This window comes from Cryptomeria japonica, chromosome 9 (genome assembly GCF_030272615.1).
Source record: "Cryptomeria japonica chromosome 9, Sugi_1.0, whole genome shotgun sequence".
NCBI lineage: Eukaryota > Viridiplantae > Streptophyta > Pinopsida > Cupressales > Cupressaceae > Cryptomeria > Cryptomeria japonica.
The window spans coordinates 165,538,012-165,562,580 of NC_081413.1; the positions used below are offsets into that span (position 1 = coordinate 165,538,012).

Below are 24,569 nucleotides of genomic sequence, written 5' to 3' on the forward strand. Positions count from 1 at the left end.
CTCGACGAAATCCTGGACTTCTTTAAAACTAAGACCAATCACAATGAAACCTCTATCTTGACACTTACAGTAGCAGAACTTGATCCACCGAACGATTCCTTACCGCTTGTCTTTCCTGACCTCATTGACTGGGATGAACCCGAAATATATGATATACCAATTTTTCCAGACGATGAGTCTATTATCCACTACCTATGTACCGTTAATCCAGAAACAGGCTCTACCAGCGAACAAAGTAACGATATCGGCAAATCAAGGAGTGCCAAGTCTCTCAGTCACAAAAATGAACCAAGTAAAAGATCTGATGCTAAAAACCTATCAATGGCAGCTCTAGATCACAAAAAAGTAAAAATAAAGGACGCATCTGAGGGTGAAAACCTTTTTAAGGCACCTAAAGATGGGAGACTTGACACTCTTCCAGAGCACTTTCATGAGCGATCACCCATATTGATTGAGCCCACTCAATCAATCAACATTGGTACCACCGAAGCAATTAAAAACATACACCTTGCAGAATCTCTGACCGAGGAGGAAAGATCAGCATTTATCATTTTCTTTAAAGAAAAGAAAATTAACTTTGCTTGGTCGTATGCTGATATGCCTGGAGTAGATCCACACTTAATCATGCATCACTTGTCCATCTCTCCAGGAGTTAAACCAGTAAAACAAAAGCTATGAAAGATGAATCCACAGGTGGTACTCATGGTCAAAGCTGAACTGAAGAAACTATTAGACGTTGGATTCATCCGACCTATTGACTGTGCAGAATGGATTTCTAATATAGTACCAGTATCAAAACCAGACGACAATATCAGAATCTGCACTGATTTTAGAGATGTCAACAAAGCCTGTCCAAAAGATGACTTTCCTCTGCCTAGTATCGACATAATTGTAGACCTCACAGCGGGCCATGCAATGCTCTCACTAATAGACTATTTCTCAGGCTATAATCTGATCAAAATAGCCCCGAAAGATCAAGATAAAACTGCGTTCACCTGTCCTTGGGGAATGTACTGTTGGAATGTTATGCCTTTTGGCTTAAAGAATGCAGGGGCTACTTATCAAAGAGCAATGACAACAATCTTTCACGACATGATGCACACATTTATGGAAGACTACGTGGACGATTTACTAGCTAAATCCTTCACTAGAGCAAAACATCTCAGCATCCTAACAAAGATCTTTGATCGATTGGAGAAATTCCAAGTTAGACTCAACCCTAAGAAGTGTGTCTTCGGGGTAACATCAGGTAAGTTAGTAGGCTACATAGTCTCAGCTAAGGGTATTGAAGTAGATCCAGCAAAGGTACAAGCCATTATGGAAATGCCACCACCAAATAATATCAGTCAACTCAGATCTCTACAAGGACGACTTCAATCAATCAGGTGATTCATCACTCAATTAGCAGATAAAAGTCTCCCATTTAACCATTTGTTACATAAAAATGTACCATTCAGATGGGAGACCAAGTGTGCAGAATATTTTTATCAAATCAAACAGTACCTGATGAATCCACCAGTTCTAGTACCACCAGTCGCAGAAAAGCCCCTTATCCTATATATCTCAACAATAGATATATCACTGGGGGCACTATTGGCACAAGAATATCAACAAGGAAAGGAACAAGCCATCTACTACATCAGTAGGACATTGAATGGCTATGAACTCAACTACACATTCATAGAGAAAGCTTGTCTAACAGTGGTCTTCGCATCTCAGAAATTCCGACATTATATGCTAGCACACACCATTAAGCTAGTAGAAAAAATTGATCCTCTCAAATATCTACTCAGCAAAGCAGCTCTTACTAGACGATTGGCTAAATGGGTCATGATTCTCAGTGAATTCGACATCCAATACACAAAAAGAAGAGCCATCAAAGGACAAGCAATTGCAGATCAACTAGCTGAAGCACCGCTACCAGGAAAACAAACTATGGAGATTGAATTTCCAGACAGGGACGTTCTTGCTCTTTCTACCAAACAATGGACTCTATACTTTGATGGATCCTACACCCAACACGGTTCAGGTGCTGGCATTCTTTTCATCACTCCTGAAGGACACACTATACCAAGATCATATAGGCTTATGTTCCCATGCACGAATAATGTCGTTGAATATGAGGCATTGGTTATAAGCATCAAAATGGACGTAGAATGGAAAATCATAGAGTTAATGGTCTACGGAGATTCACAACTAGTCGTCAATCAGATCAACAACGACTATCAAACAAAAGATTACAAGCTACTACCCTACAAACGAATGGTGGATGACTTCAAGCAATATTTTGTACACATCACCTTCGAGCAGATACCAAGGTTGAACAACAAAGCAGCCGATGCCATGGCTACTATCACTTCATTACTACAAATTCCAGAGCAAAAGAGTCTTTACGAGTTTCTGGTAGAGCAACTGTTCTCCCCAGCCTATGACCACTCTGAATCCCATGTCATCTATGCCTTAACTAATTCGGATTCCCCTTTGTATGGACCAATATATGATTATCTTAAGAACAACATCTTACCCATTGACCAATCCCATAACCAAAAACGTAATTTTATCCGGCAAGCTGCCCGTTATACCCTCACTGCTGATACTTTGTACCGTCGAGGTCTAGATGGTACTCTTCTTCATTGCCTTGATCGTAATGATTCTGATTCCGCTTTACACAAGCTTCACGAAGGTATTTGTGGAACACATTCAAGTGGGACTACTCTTGCTAAAAAGCTTCTAAGGATGGGATACTACTGGCCTACAATGGAGAAAGATTCTTACCACTTCGCCAAGAAATGTCCTAAATGCCAGATCCATGGCAATCTGATACATGCACCAGCACAGGAACTGCAGCCATTTACAACATCCTGGTTTTTTTGTCAGTGGGGATTAGACTTAGTTGGCAAAATTCATCCTTCATCTTCAAATGGGCACAAGTTCATTATAACTACAACCGAATACTTTACCAAGTGGATAGAAGCAGTCCCAATGACCACAGTGACTGGAAAACAAATTGCCTCTTTTATCCTAAACTATCCAATCTGTAGATATGGTATTCCATGTTCCATCATCACCGATAATGGACGCCCATTCAAAAACCAAGATGTCCGAGAACTATGTGAACAATTCAAAATACAACATCGGTTCTCTACACCATACTACCCATAGGGAAATGGTCAAGCAGAAGCATCCAATAAAACAATATTGAAGATTCTCAAGAAAACAGTAAATGATGCAGGCAAAGATTGGCATATCCAACTCAATCCAGCACTTTGGGCATATAGAACCAGCATCCGTACACCTATAGGAGCAACACCTTTCTCATTGGTCTATGGATCTGAAGCTATTTTACCACTAGAGGTGGAAATTCTGTCTCTCAGAGTCTCTCTAAAAGGCTTAATCCCAGATGAAGAATATTGGGTCAACCGATTACAAGAACTGTAACTATTAGATGAAAGACATCAGCATGCTTACACTCATCTCAAAGCATATCAGCAACGCATGTACAAGAGCTACAATCACAAGGTCATCCCTCGCAACTTCAAAGTTGGTGACCTAGTCCTCAAAGAAAATCCAAGAAATTAGCAAGATCGAGAAAAGAAAGGGAAGTTTGAACCTAACTGGTTGGGTCCCTATGTCATCATATCAATCTATGGATCAAGTGCCTATCAACTCACAACCTCAGAAGGAGACGTGCTCGAAGAACCAACTAACAACATTCATCTAAAGAAATACTACACTTGAGCAGTCTAATGCACGGGAAAAGCCAAAGCCAAAAAAAAAAGAAGCAAATAAAGCAAATAAAAAGGTACAATAAAAGCAACTAGTGAAAACCTGGTAACAAGTGCTATTGTGAGAGGACGAATCCTCTATCTATATCCACATCCTTATCTTCACCGTAAAACACTATCGGCCATCGCCCAACACTTAGAAAATATCCATTCAGGACATACTTAGCATAGTCACTATCCTGGTCTATCCATATATCCTTTTACCACCTTCCACCATGGCTTGGAAATCACTGTACATATTCACATCAAGAGGCACACTCAGCTAGGGGCAATAAATCGTCAAAATTTGCAACACATTCAAGACATCGAAACTATTAGCAAAAATCAGAAACAACGCATCCAATGAAGAAAGCTAAACTTCATCGCAAAAGCAACAACAAAGCATCACAAGAAATACCAAAGATGGATGATTTTCTGAAGTAATAAATGTTGCATTATAACATAAAATCTTGACTATTTTTGCATTTTCAACTTTTTAAATTATTGGATTCTCTACATTTTCTCATTAAAAGCTTCAAAGATAGAGATCATGGGGCAACTCCAATATTTTCTTAGTCTTCTGTCTGCTAAGCGATCATTTGTACTGTGTAAATACTTGTCTAGAGACGTGATTCAAAGCATATCACTGAAGACGTGAATCCACTTTGCGCATACAAATAGTTTAATCTTGTCTGTTTATACGCAATACGCACTCAAGTCGTCCTGGTTCAATTATACCTTGACGCTTGTGCTATCTTGCAAAATCAAAAATCATGTAAATTTTTCTCAGGTCATTATGGTTCAATTATACCATTGTGCTTATATAAATTTTCAACATATCCCAAACAAATCAATACTCAATGATGATACTTATCTCAAAAGCAAATAACATATGGTTATATCAGGATGGCAAATGCAGAATGAGGATGCTCCAAAAACATAGTTTCATATCATTTTAACATAGTCGCATATCATTTTAACATAGTTGTATTATCATTTTACAAGTAGTCACATATCATTTTGCATTAGCTGCACATCATTATCATCTTACTCTTGCATTAAGTTGCATATCATTTTACTCTTACCTTAGTTGTATATCATTATCATACATCTCATTTTCAAGATACATCTCACAGCATATCATTATCATACATCTCATTTTCAAGATACATCTTATAGCATATCAAAGCATACATCCTACATCATGCATCATATCATATATCTAAGCATTGCATTATCATAAAGAAAGAGCACATAGAACATGCATCCATATAACACACCACATGATCAAAGAAAATGATGTCGCATATATATATATCTCAAAAATGATCAAAATGTACAAAATCTGTCATGTCTGTGCCCAGTACAAACAAATACAATGATAAAAAATACAACGGAGACAACGTCTCTCAAGTATGACTATCCCCTGACGGAGATGGTCTAGCTCCAGAAGTCCCCACCCCAGGATCTCCAAGAGGATCATGTCTCGATGGCCCTGTCACACCTCGGCTCTCTGACCGCGACTCGGTCTCTCGAGATTGACTAGATCTCGACTATGTAAAGCTCTATACTCGGCGATCCCTAGGTACCGCAGCCTCATAGTGACGACGGTAGTACTCCGCCTCCTGAGCTCTCCAAGAAAGCTCTCTCAGGGTGTCTCTCATCAGACCACCCGTTGCTGCTCTCTGCACACTCGCTGCAAGCTCCTTCGCTCGACCCCACCGCTCTATCTCTATGTCTCGCTCAGTGGTCAGTTGTGCAATCTGTCGCTGATGCGTCAATAACTGTGCCTGCAGTTGTTGTACCGTCATCTGTAAGGTCCTAATCTATGCATCCTCCACATGAGTAGGGATCCGGACCCGTAGGGGTACCTGTGAAGGGGCATCCCCTCTCCCTCTACCTCTCCTCAGTGCTGGAGGCGGTAGCACATCCGTCCTCCTCCTCTGAACTGGCTGTGTCGCTTCATCAGTTCCCCCCACTGTAGCTAAAACCTCCCCCACCATCCCCTCACTACCTGCTCCAATGGTCAACCCGCCTCTCCCTCTGTCCATCACCGCCCATCTAACTACTCTCTCCAACCCTCTATCTCCTCTCCTCCCTCTATCTCCTCTCCTCCCCCGATCTCCTCTCCCTCGTTGACCTCCTCCACCATCTCCATCATCCTCATCATCTCCACCTCCCTCATCATCATCATCATCATCAAATGAAGGTCGCATCTCCTCTGGATCTGATATCCTCACCACTGCCTGCACGGAGAACAATCTAGCAAACTCATTTGTCATGCCAGCATCCAAAATCTCTGGGGCATAATCCCATATCTGGCCTGCTAAGCTAACAAACTCCTCTACAGCCGCCGCACTGTCAATAGTCGGACCCCAATCTGGTATGTCCTACCTCCGGCGTGCATACAAGCAGGCCCCCTGTGGTATACCCTACTGCCGACCAAACTACCGCAAAACTCTGGTGACCACGAATCTCTCGATCACGAATGGGGTCCTCCCGATCAGGTATCGCATCATGAAAACATAGGGCATCTCCAGCCCGTCCTCCGCCCATACCTCACACCCTGTATACGATCGCCAAGTGACCGTATCAATGTCGTCCAACACTCGCTTCCAATGCTCTAGTTTGCCCAGCTTCCGTTGGACAACTAGACCCCTGTAACCATAGGCATAGGCGCATCCAACGGGCCTATCTCTGTCTACTAATGGCCTGGCTGCCGAAATGTGCTCCCAGCACCATACCTGTAGGAGCGTCACGCCAGCTGACAAACTGTCGTAACCCAGGTATACCACTTTGTGCAAATCCCTATACAGTTGGGCTAGCATAGCCGATCCCCACATGAACCTGTGGCCCTGTGTCACCATATCCTCTAAAACCAGCCCCCATCCCACAAATAGTCCCTTCGACCTACGGTCGGGACATAGAAAGCCACCTATAAACCTTTCCAGTACTGATGGAAGAGGTGCATAATCCAAGTCCAAGAACTCCTGCCAGGGGATCTCATATCCACAAACTGTCTCATCCTAGAATATACGGCGAAGTGCCTCTGTCCGGCCCTCCTCCAACTGCTCGTAAGGTAGTAGTGAACCTACTATTGGTATGCGCAGGATCCTGTAACAGTCCTCTGGCATGACTGTCATCTCACCCGTGGCAAAGTGAAAAGTGTTTGTGTCAATGTGCCACCTCTCTGTGAGCGCTGTAAGTAAACCCCGGTTCACAATGAACCGAGGCATATCCAATAGGGAAGTAAGACCACATCTTTCAATAATGTCAAGGTCGGCCTATGCCAATCATGGTATCAAAGTCCAAGGTCTAGGAAATCGCTCGCGCGACTAAACCACTCCCAATCGCTCCTGTCAAACAGCAAAACAAGTCCAATATCAGTTTCCACATCAAAACAAAGATATCAAAATCAAAATCACATTAAAAACATGAAACAATTTGCTCATCTACATCAAGTTCAACATCATGTCATTCCATATCAACTTGTAAAACAAATCAAGTTATCAAAAACCATATCAAAACTTGTAAAACAACTCAAGTCTCCACATCACCTAAACTTGTAAAACAAATCAAGTTTCCCACCCATATCAGCTTGTAAAACAACTCAAGTTTCCAACTCAGATCAGCTTGAAAAACAAATCAAGTTTCCAACCCATATCAGCTTGTAACACAAATCAGGCTTCACACATTGAACTTGAAACACAGTGCAAAAACAAATCATGCTTTGATTAAAACAACACATTAATATCTAATGCATAACTTGAAATATCACAAATCAAAACAAGTTATATTGGACAAACTAACAAACACCATGATAGCAGACACAACAACGCACAAATTACACCCATCCTGGCAAAAATGGCCTTGTCCTATCACTTTTTCTCATTCGCAAAAATCGCCCTCTCTCACCAAATTTTTCCCAATGCGCTAAAACAGCTTGTCTACGTGCTAAAATCCATCCACGCGCTAAACTGTTTTTTGCACGCGCTATTCTATCCACCCTATGCACTAAACTAACTCTATGCGCTAATTTATCCTACGACCGCGCTACTTATTTAACCCTATGTGCTAGATCTACTCTATGCGCTACTTCCCCCTGCACATGCGAGCCTCTAAGCAGCCTATGCGCTAGGTTAAATTGACGTGCTAATCTTTTCATTTTCTGTGCTACCCTATGCCACTAATGCGCTAATCCAATACCATGCGCTAACCTAAAAACCTCAGGCGCTAACCTAGAAAACAGATGCACTACCCTAAAAATTCGGACACACCCAAAATTTAAAACCCCATGCGCTACAACAATTTTCATATGCGCTAAACTAAGACCCCTATGCGCTAAACCATGAACCCCGCGTGAAAAATTCCAAAAAACTGACCACAACGACAAAATAAAAATCAAGAAAGGGTCAAAAAGATTGACTTACTGGTGGTCCATATACGGCAGGTCTCCGATACCTCCGAACGCACTCAAAATGATGCCTGGAGTGCGGAATGGGCATTTTGACTTCTCTCCACAATCTCTTTCTCAGAAGTCAACAATGCACAAATGAATCAAATCAAAGCACTTTTCCCCTTTTATAGGAGAAAAATGAAATTAGGGTTAGGGACATCATCATGTAATTTGCTCGCGGTCTCCCTTACACCCTCAAACGCGTAAATTATCAGGAGATTAATCAATTTAAACATTTCACATAGCCAAAATCATACACACCAAACACGAATCATCCAATCAAATCAAAATTTTCAAAATATTGATTCATCTCCTGAGGGGGCATCACCATCAAAAATCAAATCTGGGCATGACTTAAAAATCATAAAAATGACATCGATCATAAAATCGCAATGACACACCATTTTCTTTGAAATAACATGTGCACACACGTCACTTCAAAGAGGGGCAAAATGTAGACGTATAAAAATGACCATATTCCTAAATGAATATTTTATGTTCATTTATATGTTTAATTAAATCCAATTTAACTAAATTATCCGCATTCCTCTATTTAATTAAGTAAATTACTTAATTAAATTCACTATACCATTTAATAGGATAATTCATTTTATTCAATTAAAGCCCCTATCCACTTTTTAATTAAATTCAATTTTAATTAAAATAGTTATCCTAAATTAAATAAATCTAATTTATTTAATTACAACCAAATTAAAATAAAGCAATTTATTTTAATAAAACCTATTTTCCCTCACCCACTTGCAAAATCCTACACCTCCCACTTGCATCCTAAATCCTATTCCTAATTCTTCTAGAATTCTTCTAAACCTAATCAATTAACCCAAAACCCATCCATTATCCCTTTCCCCTAAATCTGAGGAGGTCACTTCTCAAATTTGGAGTAAAGTCTTCAAAAGGCATTAAAGCCTTTATCCATTCAAACAAGCTAACTTGTTGAATGCCCCCAAATTTGGAAGGGCTCTTACAAATTTGTCTCCAAAGTCTTCATAACCATTAATGGTTAACTCAAACCTTCTTACATGGTTAAAGAATTTCCATAAACTCAACCTCCATGTAACCCAAGGGTCTCATCAAGCATTTATTGCTTTGACCATGGTTATCCTTAAACCTTTGCACAAGAGTTTATCCTTTGGGTAAAAGCTTTATCCAATGGGTAATCTTAACTTAACCTTAACCCCTAGGGTAACCATGAGGTCTTCTCAAGCATTTAATGCTTCCTACCTCTCCCCTCAACCTAGTCTTATGTTGACAATTGTCACCATTTCATTGGTGCCAATTGCAAACATGGATTCTCAACTTTCAAACTCAACCTTTGATTGCCTCTTTCAATCCTGGCCATCCATTGCCCTATTTTTGCTATAAATAAAGCTCCCATCCCTCCATTTTCATATCATCCAAGACTTTAGCATCTCACTTATACTCAAATCCATTCAAGCTTTCATATCTCATTATATGCTCATCATTTAACTTCTCTTTTAAATCAGGAATTAATCTAAATATGCTAATTTAGAGTATGTTCCTTATCATATAGCTTAAATCATGAACTAGTATAGTATACTAGGATAGTTTTGTTTACTAACCTTGTCATCTTATAGTTAGTTTATTGCATTTGTAGCATCATGCATAGCTTAGGATGCATCTCATATTAAATCAACAAAAAGCATCCCTCGTTCTTGCGTTTGCCATCCCTAAACCATTTTGCTCAGTGATCTGAGAGCAAAAACATTGGTTTGAGGGACCGTGCAAGATAGAGAACCATGGAACCATCCTTGGGAAGCTGAGTTATACTTCATAACTCCATAGCTTGCACCAAGAAGTCTTGTGGGTGTGTGAGCAAGGCTCCATAGAGCTCCATTTTCAACATTTCGAGTTCTATCGACCCGCTTTTCCCACATACAATATGTTATTTCATGGTCATGTTTCAAGATGGTTTACCTAATAATTATTATACAATGTTATCTATGACACTATTACATGTTTATAAAGATTCAACGATTATACCTTTATATGTTACCTTCGTCAAATATTTTGTGTCATTATCTATGTAATCCATTTGAAGGGGCATATTTTACCACTAATTATTTCATGATTATGATTAGGTAGTGGCTCATTAAGTGTCTTGCATTGATCTTGTATCAATTCAGTCGCTTGTTGGAGTTTCTACACTATGTTTTGTCAGTGGGAGCACTGTTATAATGGTTCATTCAAGGATCTTACACCATAAATTTCTCTATTTGGAGCATTGTTGTAATGGTCCATTTGAGAACCTTGCATCTCCATCTTCACAAATTGTAATCGTATATTCAAGGATAATGAACCTATCAATCTTGGAGTTATAAGGGTTCATTCAAGAATCCTAAACCTATTTTTTATTTAAATTTTAGTTGTTGACATTGTTAAGTAGTGTTCATTCTTATTTAGTATTTTTATCACATGATACTAATATAATTTAGTGCATGCAAGTCTAAAGAAGGATGTATCGTTACATGGATTTTGAATAGACCATCACCCATATACATATACTATTTGTATGTGTTTTTTATTTACTTTCATGTTAGCTACTTGTTTTCTTTGACATGCATAATTCATTCGAGTTCAATTGAAAGTCAAAGTAGGGGTATAATGCAAAGGTAAAAATAATATCTCACTTTTCCCACTATTTTTGGACTCAATTTATTCCTTTGTACCTAATGAAAAGTCAAGTGTTAAAATGGCTTATTTATGTGCAAGAGTCCACATTCATCCAAAAACTAAGCTAATCCAAAGTATCATTTCCCATTGGATCCAAATCATGTCCTTAATCTAGCTATTCTTAGTCTCGAGTTACAACAACAAATGAAGCCTTAATCCCATATTTCCAAACTTAAAATTAACCATGAAACAAGATGACTTGATCTTAACTAGCTATTGCCTAATGAAATAAGTTGGAACTTTGAATTTTGAATGCTACCTAGTGTTGCATAAAAGGACAAGAAGCCTAGGTCATTTAGATAATATATGAATTGGATCTAAGATAACTTATGCAAAGTCACATTCAATCACAACAATCATTGCACCAACATCCACATTCATAAGGATAAATATAGGTAGAAGCATAATTGAGACACCCATTCTTCACTTTCTATCACTTATAGCAAGCAAAACATTAAGAATTCGAAGATGGTGCAAAAGATATATTTTTTAAATTTTATAAATAGATTCCAAATATTAATTTACAAATCTCATTTTTTAAATATATGTAAGTTTTTATACTTAATAGTATTCTTAGTGAGATATATCTTCTTGTCCATCATAATTTTTTTATAAATAAGATCACTTCATTATTTCTTAATCTAGATTATTAACACTGATACATAGGGCATGCATATTTTTTGTGTAATTTATTTTGTTGCATATTTATTTTCGATTAATTATGATTTAAAGATATATTCTTCCATCTAGCATTTTTTTTTGGACACATGTAAATTAAGATAAAAAATATTTGAAATAAGGAGTCAGGACATCTATATGGAAAACCTAGTCTTATTTTTAGAAGGGAAAAACATATTTTTCTATTTTATACATGTCAAAGAAAAAAATTTGTTTGGTTAAAAACTCATGTTCAAATAAATAAATCTTGGGTCATCTTACCTTCATTTGATTGCCCAAAACTTTCACAGCCGCAACTATTCTAGCTCCAAAATAGACCTTTCGTATAGCGTGTTAGTGACAAGTTAGTCAATCGCAGCCGTTAATTGCAAAATCGATGGTGTAACATGTGCGACTAACACACTTGTTAGTCAATCCATACTGTCTTTTTGGAGCCTAAATAGACGCGTCCAACTTTCACTTAGTCAAAATTTTCTATTAAAATATGGTTTATCAAAATGAGGAAAAACCACATAAGGGAGTTCAAATAAAGGGCCTTCTAATGAAAGATCGTCAATCAAAGGCATATTTGATCTAAGGTGGTTTTCATGCACTTGCATTGCTTAAAACATAAAAAAAACTTTGTGTGTGTGTGTGCATGTGTGTGTGTGTGTGTGTGTGTGTGTGTGTGTGTGTGTGTGTGTGTGTGTGTGCATGCGCGTGCGCGTGTGTGTGTGCATGTGTGTGTGTGTGTATGCGTCTCTCTATGTGTGTCTGTGTGTTTAAATTGCATTAACCTAAAAAATAAATATTATACCAACTATTTTTTAGGATTAGGGTTTTACATTTTAAATTTTCCAATGGTGAAAAATGCTTTAGGATTAGAATTTTACCTTTTTAATTTTCTAATGCTGAAAAATGCAAGCCACACACTTTTCATATGTTTTTATGACTCATTTTGGCTCAATTAGTCTTTATGTTGTAAAAGTCTACAAATGACACAATTCCAATTAGGAGTGAGCACATAATCCAAACTTTATCCATTCATACCTACACTCACTCCCAAGGATGGCTCTTCATCCTCAATTTTACCGCTTTCCTACTCTAATCATTTTCACACTTGCAAAAATGGTCCCTCTTCTAACATTCAAATTCTATTTTGGGGCTAACTTGACCTATTCTAATCATAATTTCGTGTTAACTCAAGGGGATCAAAGTATTTCATTTGTGACACTTGTTGTTGTATTTAAGAGCTAACCCTAGTTCATATACAATGTCATGCTAGTACATCTAATCATTCCTAGATATATCATTACTACTTGCACATATTATTACCAGCATTTATGAAGAAATCTATATTACGCACACATTTAGGGCATTTTACATTCTTGAGAGTGTTTTCCTCAAAATCATTTACCTAGTTGTTGAATGTATCCATACATGGTTTGACATCAGGGAGTAATTATTTCTACCATACATAAACCAAAATACATTATAATAAGTTTGTTGTTTAAGATAGACTAAGAACATCAAGATATTGGAATCAAATCATATCAACAAATGCCAAATCAATTTTGTAGTCATAGAAACAACCAAAGCAATAAACAAAGTGTTCATAGATTCCAAGATATTCATCTAATCATCAAATATAAATTCTCCACTATTGACAAATTAGCATGCATCATCCATCACAATTTTCTAATTAAATACATTCATTATTTTATTCATTTATTTATCCACTTAATTTATTATTCAACACATTTATCATTTCCAAATCCTATGACATCAAAAAAAAATCTAAATATTAATACCATTTAATTATTTAACTTATGTGCATATAAAATAAATTTTATTCTCCTTCATTCATTTTGAAAAGGATTGATTATTTTTCTTGTCAAATTTCTACTTACGTCGAGAGGCGTAACACTACAATGGCACCCACCCATTTTTTCGATGTAATTTTAATGATTAAAAATTTAAAAATTAAAAATTAAAGACTAAAATCTAAATTAAAAAGAAACTTTCTATTATTATTATTATTATTATTATTATTATTTATAATAATGACTAGACACGGATAATTTAAAAATAAGTTTAAGAGTAAAATCTAAACTAAAATGCAACTTATTATTACTTATTAAATTATAAAAAAAAAAATTAAATCTACATTTTATATTCTAAAATAAAACTAAATTCTAATAATTATTAACCATATGAAATTAATAATCTATGCTAAAAGGTAAGACTAAATTCTAATAAATATTAATCATATGAATTTAATTAATCTATGTTAAAGGTAAAGATTTTTTAAATTTGTTATCTCTTGCATCCTCTACATAAATTTTATTTATAAAATATAGGTATGCTAGTTGTAGAACTTATAGTAAGGGCTACAATCAAACTACATCGTTGGTTATAGTGAAAGCTATGTTAAACTAACAATCTTAAATTTTATTTAAAAAATGTGTAAGTCTTTATGAAAGAAGTTTGAAGTTACTACTAGAGATGAAGAGTTTGTAGTGCATACAAAGATAGTTCACAATTTTTTTAATGTTTAGCAAACATTATATCATACATACTTTCTATTAATTTTTTTATGAAGTATCTACGTGGAAATTTCAAATCACTCCAATCTTACGTGGAAATTTCAAATCACTCCCAATTTTTTACAGTAGCTTACTTGGCAAGTCCCCTGCTTATAACTAAGGTTTCAAGGCCACATCATCAAATATGATGCCACATCAGCATGCTTTTTGCCAAGGTGTCCAAAACAACCCCAAAAAAAGTGAGACCAATAGGTGTGCAAAAAGGGCTCCAATACTTATGCAGTTGATGTGGCAACTATTGGTGCAATATTGTAAAAAAAATGGACATTAAATCAGCAAGTATGGAAGGGGGTATTAAATCAACAACTTCTATCACAAGAATTGGAACACGTTCAACTGTGTCTTTTCCCCTATATTTTTGTTTGTTTTATTTAGACTATAGGAATTGGGTAACCCCCCATTAAATTGTAGTTGTAATGCATCAGGAATTAACTGACCAATGATGCTGGTGCAAGATGTCCTCCAATACCACATGAGTTGGAGGAAGACTAGACCTCCTAACCCTATCACTGAATGCTCTTGCCAATCAAACCAAACCATCAACCCTTATTTGTTTTATATAATTGCTCTTATTCTTTTAAATCACATTTCATTTAGAAATCTAACTTTAGAACATAATCCCATATCACCCATATTTTTTTGTTGGTAATTTCAATATAACTTATCATAAAAAGCCAAACCAGTGCCATAAACACAAACTAAGGAAAGAAAGAAGTCCGTTCCGCTAACTTTAGCTAACCGAGATATATGCAGAAAACTCCAAAATCAAGTACCAACCAAGAGTTCAGCTAACTTTAGCTAACGTCCTGTGGATGAAGCCATCTACATCGTCCAAAAATTTCTTCGCCAAATCAAAGCCAGGAAAAGCATGGAAAGCATGCACAGCATTATCATACCACAAAACCTCCACATCCTTCCCCATTTTCCTCAAATACTCCGCATATCTGCTCTGCCAATCCTGCAAAATATCCAGCCCTCCAATCACCACCAAACTTGGCGGAACCGCCAAGCCCGAAATATCTCTACAATTGGACCCCACCACATTAGCGGCAGGATGGTCTTTATTCGCCCCCTCGGGCAAAAAAGCCCTCCAATACCAGTCACTATTCTCCACTGTAATTAGCGGCGCCTCCTTCAAATTCACCTCCGCCGCCGTTCTTTCCTCGCCACCAAAATACGGCTGAATCAACACGTGCCCTAAAACTCTCACCGGCCGCAAATCCTCCTTCCCCTCTGCCACGCGGCATCCGACGTGGTGAACAATGTTCCCCCCGGCGCTATCCCCCATGAGAAAGCAACGCGACAGGTCAGCCTGAGCTGGCAAGTGGTTCACCCCAGAATTGCTTCTCAGCCATGCCAGCGCGGCAAAGCAGTCCTCGTAAGCCGCAGGGTATTTGTGCTCGGGTGCCAGCCTGTAATCCACGGAAGCCACCAGAACTCCACTCCGCCGAGCCAGTCTGCGGCAGAAAACATCGTACACCACGTCGGCGGCTGACAGGGCACAGAAGCCGCCGCCGTGGAAGTACACGACGACCGGGATCTTTTCGCCGGTGGCTTCGACGGGAACAAAGAGCCGGAGCCATACGCCGGTAACGTTATCGATGACAATGTCTCTGGTGTAAACGCCGTGAGCCGGCTTTTCGTTTGGCAGCGCCCTGCGTTCAAGCCATTTCGAGAGGCGGCGATTGACGGTGCCGTCGCTTCTGCGCGTCAAATAACTGGCAAATTTGACGATCTGACACATCACACGGATTTTTAATGGGACGGAATTGACGGTGGCCCTCGTATAACTGGAGGCATTCTCTGCCATCTCTGCAAACAATTGTAAGGAAGGAGGAATTGGGGATATAAAAAAGAATGTTACATAAAAAAAATAAATGGAATTGGTGGGCTTGGTAAACAGTTTCGTGTGATGAAAGTAACACGCATTTTGGGTCTCCATCATTGTGGTTGGAAGATGGCCTAATATTGCCAAATTTTACGTGTGGGGGGGGGGGGCGCCTCATGCAAAAAAACGGCAAACCGGGGCTCATGCCAAAAAAAAAAAAAAAAAACAGGTATTGTAGTTTTTTTTAAATAAAATATTATAAAATTACTTTACTTTATTTGGCTTTTTCACTTTTAAGCATCTTTTAGAAAGAAATGCCATGCATCCTATCTTCCATTAGGGTCAGAGATAGTCCAGATTAGTATAATTGCTTATTTTGAAGTTTTCCTTGAGAAAAGATAGGTAAGGTCAGAGATAATCCAGATTAGAAGGAAGTAAGGAAGAAATTATGAGTATGCCAGTTGGTAAGGTAGTTCAAGGACACAAAAAAGTCATGGGTGGTGGTGTGACAAGTTCCTACTCCCTTTCTTTAACATTATGTCTTGAAAGGGAAGGGCTTAAAAAGTCATGTGTAAGTTTTTAATGTTAGAGGTAGTTGGTTTTTTATATTAATAAATATATATTCGATTTTATTTTCAAATTATTATAAGAAGAAAATTTATATTGTTTACATTTTTTTTATTTTTTTTTATTGTCGGTTCAATTGATTTTTGAATATGGTTTTGCTTTTCTTAACATGGTCATTAAACTCCACATTCTAATATGTAATCTCAAAATATGTTTGTAATCTTAGTATTTTTGGGGTTGAACTATGAATATGATTTTGTCTCGTTTCCAAATTTTCAATTCTTGTTTTCAGTTGCTAACAATACCAAGATCCGATTGTCATTCATTGACATGGACACTAAACAAATTTAATTATGTGGCTAGACTTTTGTATATGAAAACTTCATCATGTGATGCTTTCACATTATTAGATATTAATCATAAAGTATCAAAAGAACAAAGAGTACTTATCATTTTGTTGGAATTAGTAATCAATCCTCATTTGCCAGCATCAATCATCATCAACAATCAACAATTGGTAGTCATTGGCAAAGAGATCTATTAGACATAATGACTCATCTACCTGTATGAGACGTCAAGAGCAATAAACTCAACACATTATAAATTACACATACAAATATGATAGTCTTTGTATCTCTCACACTTTATAGGGCCATCAACTATGGTACAGAGGGTTCAAAAATGATTATTGTGTAAAATATTTCAAAATAAAATAGTCCCTAGTAATTTTGTTTCAATTTCGAGTTGATCTTGATTTTGAATTTCCTAATAATGGTGGTATTGGGTGATTCTCCATTTATATTTATAATTCTATGAATGGCGTTTTAAAATAATATCCTTAAAACAAGCGATGCATTGCATCATGTTCTGGCCTATAGTTGTTGCATATAGGGTAGAATTGTTTGTCATTGTAATTAGATTAGTCAGCTACATTTGGACACAAACGATCTTTACAAAGTATATTTTGATATTTATGAGCATGGAATCATAGACTAGACCAACTCTAATGTACAAGACTCATAAATTTCAGCAACAAAGTTTGTAGGGAAAATATTACAAAATCCTATCAAAGCAGATTTAATGTTTCAACTTCTTGAAAGTATTAAGAAATATAGTTATTATCTAAGATAGTATTAAATTTTATTTGTTTATCCAATATCTAGATTTCATTGATGTAAGAAAAGTCATCAAGGAGACAAACTTATTTTAAAGTCAATAATACAATTTATTACGATGCATATAATATGCTCATGTCACTCAATTAATTGATAGAGATGAAATTTAATTCAAGGAATTGAATACGACCAAAACATTGCTAAATAGACAATACAATTTGGTAGGTATTCTTTTATTACATAATGTCTAGAAAGTTTTTTTTAAAGATTTTATGTTTAATTGTATTGATTTCAATGACATAAAAAATGTCATTCAAGGAGAAGACATAATGTTAAAGTTAAAAATGTAAATTTCTTATGATGTACATAATAGTGTTGATGTCATTCATGCCATCAATCGAATTTACAAATGCTCTAATTAATTTAATGCATTGGATGTAATTTATATAAAAGATAAATAATAATCTTTTTTACACTAACTATTCTCAGCTTGCACCAAGAGAAAGAAAAATATAATTTTTCAATTATTATATTTTAACAAAAAGTAATTATAAACAATAAGATTACCACTCAAAAATTTTAATTCTATACAATGATTGACTAAAATAATCAAATAAATTGGATACAATAGATGCATTAATATTCCTATAGAAAGCAAAAGGTAGGAATGAAAATTTAGATTCGAATATTCCTTCTACTTAATCATTTTGACAAGTTTAATGGATCAACTTTTATCTCTTGTTTTCACATACAATGGTGTAATTAAATGTGAAAATGTAAAATGCATTTATTTTTTGTAATGAGTGAGGGACATTGTGTTATCTCACAAAATAGGAGAGGATGGGTTCAATCATGTAACATATGGTGTTAGGTCCTTGTTCGAAGGAATGCAAAGGATTAGGTGAATGTGAGGAATTATCTCATCAAGTAGGAGGGCCATTATAGGGGTCATAGAATTATTTTTTAGTCCACCCTATGGATGCCCTACAACTTGAAAAAACCCACAGACTTTGTTTCGATACTTTGCATGCTCTTCATGGTAAATAAATAGTTGACATGGATGATCCAAAAGAAACTATAAACATGGAGTTCTCAAGAGAAATGGTTTTCATACTTGTAATTGTAGAAGATTTGTATCATTGTGAATATGATAAAAAGGGATGATAACTCTAGACTATATTCTTGGAAGACCAAATGTTATGAAGACTGATATTTTACAAGAGTAAAACTTCTTTGGACAACATTGGACCATCTTCACAAAAGTTGTGATATCAGATTGGAAAGGTTCTACTAAATATCAAAATCTAGACAGAGATGAATGAGTAAGGGTTTTCTTAGGTATTTTAAATATTTCAATTGGACTAGTATATGTATGAAAACTTTGTGTAAAAGCAAGTGAATTATAAATGCAATAATAGTATAATAATTAAGTATTCTAAATGACTAATTAAGTATTCAAAATTCATTTAGAATGTGATCAATTATTTTAATAAGTCTAAAATAATATTTGGTGAAGTATGAAAGAATTTAAAATAGTAAATTAAATTTAACATGCATATTTAATTAAATACATACAATATGTATGTGGAGAAATCTTTTCGATAAAAATATTTATCATTAAAGAGAGGATAAATCTATTTTAGACTAATATAAGTATTACATCAATAAATCCAACTTTCTCTCTACAATATAACAAAATTCCTACTACATAACAATATTCAACTTGCAAAAGACGCATGATACAACTATCTACTATATCCAATTTATAAAGAATTAAATATATGAAACCACAAGTGGATTCATCAAAACCAACTACCATGAAACCATGACATGGCAAAAAAGCACTCCACATTATCCTGAGTGGTCTTTCCTCCTAATGCCACTACAACTAATATTCCAAGTTACTGGAAGATATAATAATATGAAAAAATCGCTCAACCATCTACACAAGTGTCCAAGTACTAATTGTCACTTTATACCCCACCCCCCCTTATATTTTCCCATTAGTTATAATTGATCTAAGATATTTCAATTGGGTTAATTGTGAAAATATGTTTCTAAGTTGTGGTTCTCACTTTCCCTTCTCCTTAGTTAACTACTTAAATTCAATCCTCAAAAATTGGATGTCAAAGAAGTGGTCAAGGGTTTTGGGTCTATTGAGAACTTCTTTACTAGTATGTTGGAGGATTCATAAGAGCTAGAAACTAATGGTTCCTGGTTCCCAATCCCAACCTAAGTTGATCCAACATAAGGTAGCAACAATCTCAAAGGAAAAAGAGACAAGGGACAAGTGTCTTTTGAAAGAGACAAGGGACAAGTGTCTTTTGGAGCTTTTGGTGCTTCATAGAACCTTTGATGGTTTTAGGTTTTTGAAGCCTACCTCCACCCCAACAAGGAATGCATCAAAGGAAAAAATAAATGATAAAAGGTTCAATAGGAACTACAAACCAATTGTTCTCAATTCCCATTGAATCCCTGATGAAACAAAAGAGGTTGATTGTCTTTGTAGTATACCTTTTGGTGCTTCCTTTCTCATTTTTCATTAGTTATTAGTTTAGATAGTTTTTTTAATTTTTGGTTACTTTATATTTTGTTTTGCTTGTCTATTTTATTCCTTTTCTCTTTGCATTTGTTTTTTTTGTTGGATTTTAGAGTTTTTTTTTACATTTTATTTACTTTTATTTTTGTTATCATTTTTTGTCAAGTTTGTTACCATATTTATACATGGTAATTCCTTTTCAATTTTCTTTGTTTATTCTATTTTTGCTTAATTTTAGTTCAAACCCTTTTTATTTTAATATGTTTTTTTTTTTAATTTTGTTGTTTCATTATTTGTTCTATTTAATTTATATTTGGATTTGGATTTGCCTTGCCATGTCTTATCATTTTTTACCTTTTTCAATATAATGTCATTTTCTTCTTTTTCAACTTTTTGTTTTCCCCCATCTTGTTTATAGGCATTTTTATGATTTTGGGTTATTTAGTCATCTCTTTGCTTCCTTACATTTCTTCTTTTTGGTTGTATTTTTTAAGTTTTTACCTGATGTTTTTCCTAATTCTTTTTTATATTTTTTTCTTTTATTTTCGTATTTCATCTCTTTGTTTATTATTATTCTTAATTTCTTTTCTTTTCACCTGGCACTTGTCCTAATCAAGTACTCCTTCCACTTTTATCACTCTTTTAATTTTGTTTAGGCTTACAACACAAATCACTTTATTCTCCTTATGATCTCTATCTCATCTCGATGATGGATAACAAAGTGCAATCCAAAACATTGATGCAAAAAATAGTCATGCAATCAAATCCAAAAGCAACACATACAATCTCATGAATTGTGAAAATCTAAGAGAATTGAATGGAAGTTTTATTAAACCCCATGAAAATTGTACTAATTATAATTACAAACCACTATGGCACCCTACCAACCAACAAAGGATTGTTTTTTTATTACACCTTATGGATGCCCTACAACTCGTAATAGCCAACATACTTTGTTTTGGTGTAATGTATGATCATTATGGTAAAAAAATAGTTGACATGTGGATGATCCACAAGAAACTATAAACATGTGGAGTTCTCAAGGGAAATGGTTTTCATACTTATGATTGTACAATATGTTTATCATTGTGAATATGATCGAAAAGGATGATAACTATGGACTATATTCTTAGAGCATAAAATGTTATGAAGACCAATATTTTACAAGAGTAAGACTTTCTTGGACAACATTGAATCATCTTCTCAAAAATTTGTGATAGAAAATTGGCAAGGTTCTACTAAATACCAAAATCTAAACCAAGATGAATGGGTAAGGTTTTTCTCAGTTATTTTAAATATTTCAATTGGACTAGTATATTCATGATAGATTTGTCTAGAAGGAGGTAGATTATAAATGCAGTAATAGAATAATAATTAAGTATTCAAAATTGATTTAGAATATATGATAAATCATTTTAAATATAAAATAAAATTTGGTAAGTATGAAAGAATTTAAAATGGTAAATTAAAATAAGTATATATTATTAAATATATAATATCGTATGTATCTAGAGAAATATTTTTGGGAAAAAAAAATTACCATCAAAGAGAGGATAAATCTATGTTAGACTAATATAAGTATTACATCAATAAATTCAACTTTCTCCCTTCAATTTAACAACATTGCTAATACATAACAATATTCAACTTGCAAAAGACATGATACAACTATCTATTATATCCAATTTATAAAGAATTGAATACATGAAACCACAAGTGGACTCATCAAAACCAACTACCATGAAACCATGATAAGGAAAAAAAGCCAATGCCTTCATGTAATCATTAATGATTTCAAATCACTCCACGACATTAGTATCCTAATTTTTCTTCCCTCTTAATGTCACTACAACTAATATTCCAGGTTATTGGAGGATATAATAAAATAAAAATTTCTCAAATATCTTCACGAGTGTCCAAGTGCCAATTGTCACTTTATGCCACCCCCCTTGTATGTCCCCATTAGTTATAATTGATATGAGATATTTCATGTGGGTTAGTTATGCAAATGTGCTTATGGGTTGTAGCTTGCATTTCCCCTTCTCCTTAGTCAATTACTCAAATTCAAACCCAAAAAATTATCCATGTCAAATAAGTGGGTGAGGGTTTTGGGTCTATCGAGAAATCGTTTACTAACATGTTAGAGGTCTCATACAAGATAGAAACTAATGGTTCTTGGTTCATATTCCCAACCTAAGCTCCAACAAAAGGTGGCAACAAGATCAAAAGAAAAATAAACAAGGGACGAGTCTTTTTTGGAGGTTTTTGTGCTTCCTCAAACCTATGATGCTTCTATGTTCTTAATGCCCACCTCTAACCTAAAAAGAAATGTGTCAAAAGAATAAATAAATAATTGAAGGTTAAATAGGAACCACAAACCAATGGTTCTCAATTCCTATGAAAGCTTTAATGAAACAAAACAAGTTGATTGTCTGAGGATGAAGAAAAGGGAGAAATATGAAAAAAAAAGGAGAGAATGAATAGTAATGATGGTTTTGATAGTTCCTAGAACTGTTTGAACCTCCAACAAGTTCCTACTCCCCCTCTAAGCCTTGATGATTAGGGAAAAAAGATAAGGTATGGTAGAGGAGGTGAGAAGAATAAAATTCAAGACCAACTATTGTGAGTGCAAGAGGATAACTCATAGGCACCTTTTCTTATCTTCCTTTTTGCATCACCATTAAGGCTTGTAACCATCGGGTGTCTAACTCATAGGGCCTTCCAAGTTTTTTAATTCTTTTGGGCATGATTTGAAAGAAGGAAAGCAGTTTCCTATACTCATTTTAAGTTTGTAAACCCAATTTTTTTTCAAATGTCCATCCCTAGATCATGATTTTATACTTGTTATTATGGACACCTCTATAGATTCATTAATGCTCATGTATATGTACCTACATCCTCTTACACCCTTCTTGATCACCCTTTGATTTTTTAGATGAAGTATATAGATTGTTAAGCCTTATTTGTAAAGTCAAATCTTCTTCAATTTTCTCTTTTAAGACCTACATTTTTTTGTTATTTGCAACTATAAAATAGGCTCCACGTTGTTGCAGTAATAAAGATTTATATTTTGCCTTCTCTCACTTTGAATGTGTTTTTCAAATCCTCTTACCTTCATATTTGCACTAATTTTTCTATATTTTCCAGGCATGTATGTTATGTTAAATATTGTTTTAGAAGTTAATAGTGGAGAAATTTATCCCTCTTGGTGTATGTTAAAGCCTGACCTAAATGCAATTATCTAGGAACTAGCATAACAAGGAGTTGTGTGAGATTCTTTGGTACTATTGATTAACTCAATATATTGTAGTGGGTAGGAAGATATTTTCAATCTAAATGCATTACCATACTTTCCCTTTTATGTATTAATTATCTCCTTCTCTCTCAAAGAATCAGTAGAATAGGATTATTTATAGGATTATTAAGTGATGGATGAACCAACACTACTGTGGGAATCTAGTTTGGATAGGAATTAGTCTTCTCTAGAAGTTTGATAGATCATATACAAGGTCGCACACCTTGAGATCAATCCCATGTTTTACTAGAGTGTTGAAAAGTAGCTTCAACAAGGGTGCAATACTAAGGGATAACAATTTCCAACATGCTCAATAGGACTAAGTTTCATGAGCATTACATAATCCACTAAAAGATTTTGTTGTGTTCTTCAATTGCCTTTTAGGGTAGTTTCTATAACACATGGAAACTCTACAATTCAAATCTACCAGTTCAAGCAATCTAGGTGCTTAAGGCTTTCAAATGGTCATTCTATTTGCATGTACACAATTTTCTAGTTGAGTGGACCTTACTACTTTTTTAAAATATTTTTTGAGTGATTTTCTAGCTTCCCTCATTCTTTGGTATGTCAAAATATTGAGGATAATATGTATTTGCCTCTTTATTATGTAAAAATACAAATTTATGTCCATCATCAATCATATAAGATCAAAAATATTGTTATTTTCATCCCAAATCACCTTGCTCTAGTAAGTTATTATTGTTGGAAATTGACACTCATTGGATTCGTTTTGTTGTCATTGATGGCAACAAGATCTGATGGAAGTCACAAACCGACACTAGGAGGCATATACCGGCAGATACCGGCATTGGAAGCATTCAGGGCTACACCGGCACTGACATCAATACTTCTTTGGAGGTCGACATCAAAGGAGAATTTACTTAATAAATATTTTTGTAAATATTGTCAAGCTGACATTGAGTATCTCTTTGTAAATGTATTGTAAGCTGACATAAGACATATCATGTGTAATAGGTATATAAGTCAGACTGCTAGGTCAATTTATATATGACATAGATGATAGATATAT

The 24,569-nt window shown here is 35.3% G+C and overlaps 1 protein-coding gene across 1 annotated transcript; it reads right to left on the bottom strand.

Annotated features, from left to right (window-relative positions):
* Positions 1 to 14,721: 14,721 nt before the first annotated feature.
* LOC131037828 (probable carboxylesterase 18) lies at positions 14,722 to 16,134 on the bottom strand. The gene has a single exon (XM_057970063.2). The coding sequence runs from the start codon at positions 16,003 to 16,005 to the stop codon at positions 14,980 to 14,982; it is 1,026 nt and encodes a 341-aa protein (XP_057826046.2). The 5' UTR covers positions 16,006 to 16,134; the 3' UTR covers positions 14,722 to 14,979.
* Between the last annotated feature and the right edge of the window lie 8,435 nt (positions 16,135 to 24,569).

What these genes read in the sequence shown, in the direction of transcription:
- LOC131037828 (XM_057970063.2), bottom strand. Translation starts at nt 16,005, where the DNA reads ATGGCAGAGAATGCCTCCAGTTATACGAGGGCCACCGTCAATTCCGTC.